The 11,307-nt window shown below is 34.7% G+C and overlaps 1 protein-coding gene across 7 annotated transcripts in view; it reads right to left on the bottom strand.

The window, feature by feature from the left end:
- PIKFYVE (phosphoinositide kinase, FYVE-type zinc finger containing) overlaps positions 1-11,307 on the bottom strand; it is a 69,399-nt gene that overhangs the window by 3,964 nt on the left and 54,128 nt on the right. For all 7 annotated transcript variants that reach the window (XM_019726947.3, XM_019726946.3, XM_019726951.3 and 4 more), the window contains 10 exons: positions 10,011-10,106; positions 8,419-8,502; positions 7,440-7,537; positions 5,666-5,830; positions 4,506-4,565; positions 3,660-3,836; positions 2,724-2,827; positions 1,877-2,005; positions 519-780; positions 22-96 (listed from right to left, as the gene is read on the bottom strand). In XM_019726947.3, the coding sequence (XP_019582506.3) occupies positions 22-96; positions 519-780; positions 1,877-2,005; positions 2,724-2,827; positions 3,660-3,836; positions 4,506-4,565; positions 5,666-5,830; positions 7,440-7,537; positions 8,419-8,502; positions 10,011-10,106 (1,250 nt within the window). The remainder of the gene's footprint in view (positions 1-21; positions 97-518; positions 781-1,876; positions 2,006-2,723; positions 2,828-3,659; positions 3,837-4,505; positions 4,566-5,665; positions 5,831-7,439; positions 7,538-8,418; positions 8,503-10,010; positions 10,107-11,307) is intronic.

Genomic DNA, 11,307 nt, shown 5'->3' with positions numbered 1-11,307 from the left:
CAAAATGAAAATGCTGCTCACCTTGCCCTCCTAAAATTCCTGTTGATTTCACAACCATCTCAAGTTTTTTGTCCCATGTAAATGTTCGAATATAATCTGTTGCAGGGAGCAATATTAGCAGTAAAGTTATGTTAATAAACATAAGCAAATGACTATAGTAATTACTATTACTATTACTCCTACAATAGTTAATGTTTATTGACTTCTGACAATATGCCAAGTGCTGTCCTAAGGGTTTTTTCCCCCGTATTAATTTATTTAATCCTCACAAAACCTCACGGGGCTTCACTTATAAGTGACTTTTGAATAGACATTTTTGGTAAAGATAATGAAAATGGAAATGAGGAAACTGAATAGAGGGTATTAGAATTTAAAAACTATTACTTTCGAATTTTCAAATGAAAGTTGGTGAAAATATTCAATAAGCTATCACTAGACCAGGTTCAGTATGATCTTGAAATTTTATTCTGTTTTCAATCATGAACATGAATTATAAGCAAGGTATGCTTTTGACTTACCTATAATTCCAACTACCAGCTCATTGCTGGTATCATCTCGTCCAACCAGCAAAGAATAATCTATAATGAGGTGACTAGAAAGGAAGTGGGAGTCGCTACGAATTGAGGCTCTCAGCACAGCTTTGGAATGAGAACGGATATACAGAGGATTGTCTCGAACCATCTTTAAGAGATTTTCATCCAGCAGGACTACATCACAACTCTCTTTCCCAGTATCGGTTTTTACATTTCTATTCCTAAGTGAACCCTTCAAATCAAAAACCTAGCAGAAAGAAAATCCTCGGTTATTTTTGTTAGTTGCTACAAATGATTAAGTAATTGTAATTAAATTGAAAAGGCAGAAAGGTTCCCTGTAACTACTACCATTATATACACTTTTAAATTTAATTTAAAAACTTAATCATAACATGTATAACGTAAGTCATTAAATGCATGCATAATTGTATAATACATAAAATGCATAGTGATATAACTGTATCAAATGAAATACCAAGTACTCAGTTACTGAAACATTTCAGAAATAACTGACCCATTTAATCGTCTTTAAAAAACATTACCAAGTTACTCCAAATATGTATCACTGAAATAGAAAGCAGTTTAAAAACCAGATGCAAATAGTCTTACAAAACTTAAAAGTTTTGATACCAAAACTCTGTAATTACTATGGCAGCCTAGAAACAACAGAGTATCTCTAGGAATTTTAGGATGGTAGCAAAAGCAACACACTCAAAGGTCAGGGGACTTGGGTACTAGGCCAGTGCACTGAGGTGTATTTGACAGACCGCTGCTAGTCAGTTGTTCCTGGCTCATGATGACATAAGGTGCTAGGGCCAGAATGTAAATCAATTGTATCATGAAGCACACTGTTTAGTTCAGCTGATGTTTTTCTCATAGCAAGACATTCTCAATGAAGAAGCAGTGCGTTGAATTACATTCTAGTACAAGCTCCTTATCTCACCACATTCTAGAAACAATTCAAGAACCAGCACGTTGAAGGGTACTGTTCTAGAACACAGACAACCTGAGTTCTAGGCATATCTTTGTGACTGTCATAAAGTACTTAATTTCTCTGGGTTTTAGTTTCTCCATATTTAAAACTGAGAGGTGGAAGTCTATCTGCCCTCTAATTCTGTAATTCTGTGTTTCTAGGATACTGAATATGTTAAATTTTAGGACCAGTCCACAATATTCCTGTTTATTCTTTCTTATAGAGTTCAACTAGCGAAAAGTTAAATTTGGCTGAGTAACCAGTTTAATATTAACCATCACAGATGTTATTCTCTACTTCAATACATTCAGGAACCAGAAGTACAAAGGGTTCTAGTAGCTAAATGCTTTGCACAGTCCAATATCCTTACCTGAGCCATCTTTCTCCCATAGAAAAGATTTTCCATGACAAGGAGATCTAACTTCTTCTCATTGTTGTTCTGAGAATTCTTATAACCAATTCTGTAAACTCCAAGAATTTTGGCTAATGCAGTGGGCCTCTAAATCAAGAAAAGATGAAAGTTAACGCTTATCAAGAATGATTACTTGTAACTTAATAGTGATACCTGGATAATTCATGTAATATCCAAACAGGACTTTCTATGAATATGACTGAAGGACCTTGAAAGAAACTCGAGCCCTTGAATCTCAGGAGCAAGTAGCAGCGATGCCAATAAAAATATTAGATCCTCAACATTCTCACAACTGCTCAAATCACTACATGCTCTTATGACATAGGATTTCCCCAATAACATGAACTAAATCATAAATGAAAAAAGAAAAGCCATGTGACGCCCTCATCCTCTTACTGGGAGGGTCACTGAGCAGTGACAACTGGGCAGACCTGCGCCACAGGCTCCTCCTCTCTTCCTGCCTAAGGGACCCACGCACTCATTTCTCAACACATTTCAAATGTCTGTCTCAGCAAATTACAAATCACTAAATGGGCAGTTATATTCATTCACTCTTAATGTTTTTAACTGACTTTTATACGTATACTACTTAAATGCAACTTGCTCGAGACCTCTTGGTTCCTCACTGGCAAAGGTAGGAAAGAGCTTGAAATCACGGCATTCTATCACACGTCAGTAGCACACCAGAGATCCAGCCAAGCCCTGTTCATATCTTAGCACGGAGTTAACTGCCATCAGGACTATCTCTCAGGATGTGAAAAAACCCAGGAAACTCGAATTATAGATCACAGTTTGGGATTTCTACCTTTTGTTGAACAGCATTTGTAATATAATTGAAGTAGTGTGGTGCAAAATCGAGGAACGACTGGACTTCCAGACGAGGCATTTGCTTCAAAATGAATCGATCATCTACAAGGCAGAAATGTCATGTGTTTATTCACCCACAGTATTTACTGAGGTAATCTATAATAAATCATTCCAAAGATCCCAAACGATTTGTTTGCTTCATGTTTTTAAGGAACATTTTCTGATATCACAGAGAAAATTCTGATCAGAACATGGTTTAAGTAATTCAACAGTTGAAAGGGCTTCTAAGGACTTATAGAGTCAAAAAGCCTGTTTTTGACAGAAAGTAACACCCTTAAATTCATAGCTAGATGACCTACTTTCTAAAACTAGTAACTAAAATTTTATAAACTCCTCTGTTAGCAACCCAATAAGTAAAAGTTATGAAAGTTCTTATCAAGCAACATCGTTCCTGCTGCATTATCTCAAATAATTTTGCTTTCAGTGGGTCTAGAGAATGAAATGTGAAGCACAAATGGTCATGATCTTCTGCAAACCTTAGTAGGTTAGGAACTTGGCCTTCCTATTATTTTCAGGCCAAATATTTCTGCTTTTATCTTTCTCTCATTAGCTCTGAGGTACCCTTTTGAGTTTTCAAGAAGTTCTTGTTACTAATGACATTTGGAAAACTCAGGACTAAAAAATATTTAATACGCATATGATCAATGTTTGTCTCTCATTACATACCATGTACCTGTATATTCTTTTAAATATTTTATGACATAGCATAAAACACAAATGTAAAAACAAAACAAAAAAAACAAACAAAAAAAACCCAGAAAACTTTGTTTGCCAACTGACAGTATCGTACTACCTCAGCTACAGTCATTCATAAATTGTCTGAGGGAAAAAGATGGGTGCTACTTAATTAGCTAGTCATTAAAAAGACTTAAACCTTCAGTCGCATAGAAAGCAGCTCCTGATTTGCCTCCTCGGGCCTGCCAGGGCAACGAGTGGGAGAGGGAGCGAATGAAATCTTCTTCACTGCTGCCCAGAATCACTTCCCGCATCTTATGAAACTCTCCCGCATAGTAGAGCCGACAGTAAAACTTGGCATTAGCATCAGAAAATTCTACACATAGAAGTGTTAAAGAAAAGAAAAACAAAGCTTTTATGGATCAGAAATGTCTTTTTCCTCTTGCCCACCTCCCCACTCACACCAAATACAACCATTTAATTTTCTCCATGAGTTTTTCATGTTAAGTCTACTACATCCGTAATCGTCACAATTCTGCTAAAATGATCTTCAGGGAGGATTAGAGACCATCTGATGACCACCCTTACATAGTTACAGAAAAATCAAACACAATATAAGACCCATTTCTCATTATATACCAGTTACTGTATTTTCATCACTGTACTTTTACATCTTAAATTTTACTATATATATTATTCTGGATGATAAATTTTGGGCACACACAGTTACACACAATTCTAGATGCCTTGTCAAGACTCTGTGGCTCTAGGTTACATAATAAATAATTATTTAAACATTAGAAATTAAATCAAATTATAATTTATAAATTAAATTTTAATTTCAATTAAATTCATAAATTAACTTTCTTTATAAATGAATAAATGTACATTTTATAAACTAAATCTAGATTAAATAAAACACACACACTTAATGTTCATTTCAAGAACCTAGTATGAAGCTAGTATGAAGCTAGAAGCCACAAGTAATAGTTAGCTCAATTATAATCCATGTCCCCAAACCAACAAGATTTTATCTCATACTCACGAAGCTCCACATGAGGGTTTGTGAGTTGTTTCTTTTGTGTATCTCCTCCATCTACTTCATCTAAAAGGTTTAATATCAGTAGTAAAGCCAAAGTTTTAAACAGTTATCACTTCATTTTGCTTGTTCTTTTTTCCCTGACATCACAATAAAAACTAACAAGTCAACTCTCTATCATAGTCAAGTCACTTGATGCAAGGATTATATGTACAATTCAACCATGTAAACTATCACAATAAAAATGTGTGTACCCTTTGAAAGATCAATTTTTTAGATTAAAAATAGAGACTTTCAGTTAAAGAATAATTTTTCTTATATTTACGTCATTCCTATGGTAGCAATATACTAACTCAATTCTTACATTAATAGTTTCCAGGGCTTGTTTCTCAGAGTCTCTGAGCAGTTTTCCCCATGGGCAGAATAATCTTTCCCCAATAGTTTGCCAGGCTTTCTTTATCGTATACTAAGATGTGTATATTACATGTAAAATAGACCAGTGTCTACTTCAGAGCTACTTTCTTTTTTATATTTGACAGATTTGTCTGACAAAACTACTGCCAGATGCACTCTAATTATTGTAGATTTGAGTACTTCTTATTATCTAGAAGAACAAGTCATCCTCCAAGTTTCACATTTCAAAACTATTTTTTCCGAGCACCAATGCCTTTTAAGGATCACAGCTCAGTAGCAGTATGGTTTACCCCCATACTCAAACACAATCAGGTAGACATATTTTTTTAAATATCAAAATGAAGGTGCACACAAATAGTCTCAACCTTACAGGGACTGGAAAAGACAGGAAACATCTGAGGGTGCAGCAGAAGAAAAACATTTGAATATATACTGTGAGTTACATAATGAGACAAGTATTTTACATGTGTAATATCACTTAGTCCTTGAAAGACATTGCTTTTGCCACTTTACAGGCATGGAAACTAAGGATTTCTGATTCTGCCACACAGTAAGTGATAGCAATGACATCTGAGACCAGTGGACTCTGCAAGTGCCATGCTTTCTCCACTCTACCACACTGAGATGTGAGAAGGAAGGAATACCCTGCTTTCAGCACTAAGAATTATCTACTTAAGGCTTCAGGGAACACAAGCAACTAAATCCAGTCAGTCCAAGCCCAGAATAAGCACAACTGGTCTCCTTTGACGCACCTTGAGGTTCAGGGCCTTGGTTCTCCGTCCCCTCCTTCCCCGTCTGCCCAACCTGGTAGTAAGCACTGTCTGCTCCACGTAGGGTCTCTCTCTTCTGGGAAGAGAGATCAGGGCTTTTCCCTGCTGTCCCTCGGAAGAAGGACAACATTCCGGAAGCCTTTTTGGCTAAAAATAAGAGGAAACATATTAATTACAGATCATTGCAGGTGGAAAAATTAAAAATTTCAAATCATTCCCTTGTTAGCAGTAACCATTTCATGAGGGTGATAAATACGAGTAACACTGACATTCCCATTTGCACAGATTATTATTCCACAGGTTTAAGGGATTTTGGGAGGGAGCAGTCAAGCATTCTTATTATCAGAAACAGAAAAAGAACAATGATCTGATAGCTATATATAAAAATGTGAGAAATTCTATATAAAACCTTTGAAAAATGTATTTCTAAGACAGTCATACTATTTTAAGCAACAAGATTAAGTTAGGACTGAATTCTTATAGTATTACAATACAATTAATTAAACTAATACAAAACAGTGTTACAAGCTACGAGAATTCAAACTTAAAGGTAACATCTTTATGTCACATGTGTGTTCTTACATTTTAACACAGCAAAATATAAGATTTTGTTTTTAACATGTATCAGAAAGTAAGTAGTACAGGACGGCCAAAAATATTACTAAAGCTTGCTCTATACTTTTATACTTGGTTTTGAGCTTAATATGTGTGATCTGTGGGCTTAGTATATATGATTCTAATCTTGTACATTTACCATCTACAAAATCCATACCAAATGTTCATCGTACAGTGCTTACTGAAGGTACCAGGTACAATTATGGCCTTTTACTTGTTCCTTGCTAACAGAAGTCAACATTTGGGGTGGGGAGATACAGAAAGGAGGCATGTACAGCCCCAGGAAATGACTCATGATTTATATAAGCCAGCCAGGACAACGCTGCTCACCACTTTCTCAGTCTCCTTTGCAGGAAGCGGTGGTCATGAGACTCAGTTCTAACTAATGAGATTAAAGGGAAATCTCTACTTTCCTCACAAAAGGGAACAGCTGCAGCTTATACCTCCCTTCTTTCTTTCTCAAATGTAGAGATTAAGTGGAATATTTTTGACCACGGGTAAAACTTAAAGAGATTCATAGAAAAATTACCCCTATGTTGTCATGACAATGCTGAGTAGCTGAACCACCGCAGACATTATTCAAGAAAAACAAACTGTCATTTGTTTAAGCCCCAAAAGCCACGAGTTTTCTATTACTTGCAGTGAATACATTGCCAACTGACAAAGACCCAAGTTCAAATCCAGTGTTCTCCACTACCTGTATAACCTTGAGCAAATTCCTTAATCTAAGTCTAAACTTTCTTTCTGAAAAATGGGGATGTGTTAAATAACCCTTGTGTGGTTATTGTGGAGATGAAAGGAGATAATACATAAGAAGTTCTTTTCACAATGCCAACAACCAAAAACGAGTTGCTGTTGTATTTCTTAGGTTGTACACTTTGATCTGAAAACTCTAGCTAGAAAGACAGATCCTGCTTCTTTCTGCAGAGACCTGTGAGTTCCTAGGACAGGAAACTTAGGAATCAAAGAAAAGCAAAATATGTATAAAAATGGATATACAAAAAAATTTTAAATCCATATTATATTTCAAGACCAGAAGAAATAAATCCTTGCCAGATGGCATTTCTTATTTAATGTGTTTTCTTCTTCAAACCACAATTACAAACAAAACTAATAACTACTTCTCCATTTGTAATCTTACTTGGTTGTGGTTCTGCTTCTGCTGTACGGTTTGTCTGACCTCCACTGCTCTCAGGTAACCTAACAGGGCTGCTACTCTTTGGTCTGCTGTCTGAAGTACTAAAACGAAAAACAAAGAAAAACTGGTTTTAGATTATTCAGACAGAAAACTACAAGTACTCTGATTCCTTTGTTAATCTACTCCCCACGTATCCCACCCACAATATCATAGATCTGATTCATAATTATACAAACACAGATTAGAAAATGGAAGAAAAAGTCTTAAAATGTCTATTGGACTTCAAAAAACAAAATGTTATACTATAAATGTGTATGGAAAAATATTATAAAAGCATAAGCTCTTGCTTTTATAATATTTTGCCCAAGTCCATTAGAGCTATATTGACATAGATAAATCAAACAATTACAGAAAATAACCAATTTCATATTTCTCATATCATTGTGATATATAATTATATAATTCAAATAAAACTTTATCACATTAGTAAAGTTGGAAAACCTATCTCTATAAGAATCAAAATAATAAGACTATGACAATTTCTGTCTAAATGTCTAGAATACTGAACACACTAAAAGAAACAGTTTTGGGGGCTTGGGGTTTTTTGTTTGTTTGTTTTCACTATTAGAATGTTTACTTATTATGGGAAATTCACAAATATTTAAGTTACAAAGACAAACAGTAAGTACTTTATTAATTTTACAAATTACTATTTTTTTAAACGAAAATAATAAAAGAATTAAAATGTTTAAAATTTAAATCTGCAATACACACTGCACTTTTGTGGCAATTATCAGAAAACAGTATCTAAAGAAAGAGTTTAATTTAATGTCTTTTGCTATACTTGAATTTTCTTCTATCAATTACTGGCTAAAATATAAGTGTGTACCCTAGAAACTTTCATGTTGATAAAACTGAAGTATGAGCATTTAGAAAAATGACATAGCTCAATTAAAATAGATTCTATTCAGTCACAGATCACCTATTGGTTGGAAGCCCTTCTTCGGCACTGGTCCGCAGAGTTGCTTTAGACAATTCCTCTAAGGCATTTCGGTATTCTTTACAACTTAGGGTAGAAATAGGTTAAAAAATGTTAAACATTAAGCTCTCCTTTTAAAATAAGTAATATGCTTTCAAATAAGTATTACAGTATAAAAACACAATCATTGTAAGTACCCATAATGAAACAAATACATTTAGTGAACAAAAGTTGCCAAGTAGGAACTTCATGAAGAAGGTCAATGTCTTCAGACAGAATACAAAATACTATTCAACACACCAACCAGCATCAATATACTAAACAAAGAATGTGAAGGCCTGCATACTAACATTTCGATCAAATACTTTGAGGGGTTAATTTAAAAGTACGAAACTTCAGGGTTTAGCATAATAGAAAGGAAAGGAACTTGAGAGAGTTCTTTTCTATTTCAAGATATTAAAATTATTTTTATGTTGCATTGGTGGAAAAACAAAAATCCAACTCTTGGACTAGCAGCCTGGGAGCCCTAAGTTAGACAAATCAGATGTTAGGGAACAAGAGAAGCATCTCAGGGTGTACTGTTTTGCCAGGACATTAGAAAAAGGTGACTTCAACTAGAATATTTGCTTCCTAATAGTACAAAATATGTTTTTGATTTGATTGACTTTCCTACCTTTCTTATCTATTAATGTAGTATGACTCAGCAATAAAGCAAGAAGCAAATACTATCTTCATAAAGGCCAAAAGGCAATGATAAAAAATCTTTCTTATGAAATCTTCTAAAGGAAGAAAAGTCCTCATTATCCAAACAGTAAACTCTAAACACTGAGGCATATAAATCTATCTTGTTTACCCTTGTACATCCAATACCTACTATACCACATATTGTAGAATATTCAAATATTTATTGAATAAGTGTACTCCTTATAACCAATATGTAAAAAAATCAGAATTTCAACACCTTGCAATAAAAAAAATTAATTAAACAACTTAGATTCTACTTAAACTAGGTTCTACCACTGCCAAGATACCGTTAAGATTAAAAAGCTTTGGTCTTTTAGAGATAATATATAAATATTTCTAAAGATGGATGCTTCTTTAAGACACATGATTTACTGTGGGCATATAAATGGGCTAAGGCACAGAAACAGCATTACTCTAAGTAAGAAAACTACCTGCTATGTGTGAGAAGCAGGAAGGAAATGCAATGAAGAGTACAAAGAGATATTCACATGCTATAAGGCAAATACGTTCTAAGTACTGTGTCAGTAAGTAAATTGAAGGAAGGGATACAATGGTACATACTATAGTATAAAGGAAGAATGGTTAGAGGATATAAGGACTAGTAAACAACTTGCCTAGTCAATTTAGTTATTAGGAGCCTTCTTAAGAATTATCCTATAATTATGTGGGTAAAGAGTTTCTATTTTCAGATAGAAACAGAATAAGCTATCACACCCAAAGAGCGTATGTTTTTACTTATATTTACTCATTTTGCTCTGTTCTATGTGACAGATCTCAACAACAAGGGGATTAATAAATACACATAAAATATAGAAATATAACCACAGGTGGAAAAGCCCTATTAATAGTACCTGAGAGCAAAGGCTATGATGGAGCTGGGTTCCTTCTCACAGACTGCAATGGGTACCCGTTCATGTTCATGCATTAAGTAGTGTTTATCTGGATCACTGCTCAAAATTTGAGGTACATAAATAAATAAGAACAAAATTAGCAATTAGTCACATATACAAACCATGAACACATTGCAAATACAGCTCAAGACAATCTTAAGTTAAGTACATACTGCACAATTATAAGAATGTAATTAAGTAAGCCAAAATGTATGCAGAACTTGAACCAAACAGCCAACGAAAACATATCAACAGAAAGTTTTTGAAGGCAATTGAAAATTATCAGAATTACTTTTCAAATCAGAGGGTTCTGGAATAGTTACTCCAAACAAAGCTTTTCCCACACCGCCAAAACATTAGGCCATATTCATCTCAAAAAGGATTTACATAAGCGTAAAAGACTTTGCTCTATTATTAAGTCCAAAAGAAAAGTCTTCTAGAATTGTGGAAATGTGCTACTAGTCCAGTAAGAAAGAACATAACATAGCCACTCTCCTATTATCACATGGAAACTCAATGGTGTGACTCCATTTTAACCCAAATCTTACTCTCTCAACCTCCACCCTAAACCTCCAAGGGAAACATTCATTCGTGTAACACCTATTTATTGAGCAAAACTATTATTAAGCACCTAACATGTATAAGATGGTAACAATACAACAGTGAAGAAAAAAAAATAGGCATGGTAGAATATACAGTACAGTGGGGTAAAAAAAACAAATAATCCTACAAATAAGTATAATTACCTTCTGTGGTAAGTACCATGAGGGAATCATGAGAGCACATAGCAAACAGACCTAATCTGGGGGGAGGGTCTAGTCAAGTTCTCCTGAGAAAGACTGACAGTTAATGACTAAGAAGAAAGCCAGTGCATGTGCAATGGTCATAAAAAAAGAGAACCATAAGCAGTCAAGAAACTAAGATATTCGAGTCTGAAACAGAGAAAACAAGGATCTTTACATACGACTATCACAGTATGTAAGACTACTGTATCGTGAGTCTCTACTTGTCTCCTCCCCAAGACGGTGAGCTCCCGAGAGCAGTGATTTCTCCTTATTAATCTTTTACTACACGTTGGGGCACTAGAGCTGGCAATCAATAAGTTTAAATGTTGACTGAATAAATAAATACATAAGTCAGATTAAGGACAAAGTCCTTATTAACAAATGTCCACCTTTTGGATACACTTGTCCCAATGTAACAAGAGCGGCCGGAGAAGCAAAACACTCTCACAGCCAGCTTGTATTTTTTCCCACTC

This window comes from Rhinolophus sinicus, chromosome 17 (assembly GCF_057876585.1).
Source record: "Rhinolophus sinicus isolate RSI-liver-muscle chromosome 17, RSI-T2T, whole genome shotgun sequence".
In the NCBI taxonomy this organism is placed as follows: Eukaryota; Metazoa; Chordata; class Mammalia; order Chiroptera; family Rhinolophidae; genus Rhinolophus; species Rhinolophus sinicus.
The sequence above is the reverse complement of the archived record's forward strand: the minus strand, read 5'-3'. Positions and strand labels throughout refer to the sequence as shown.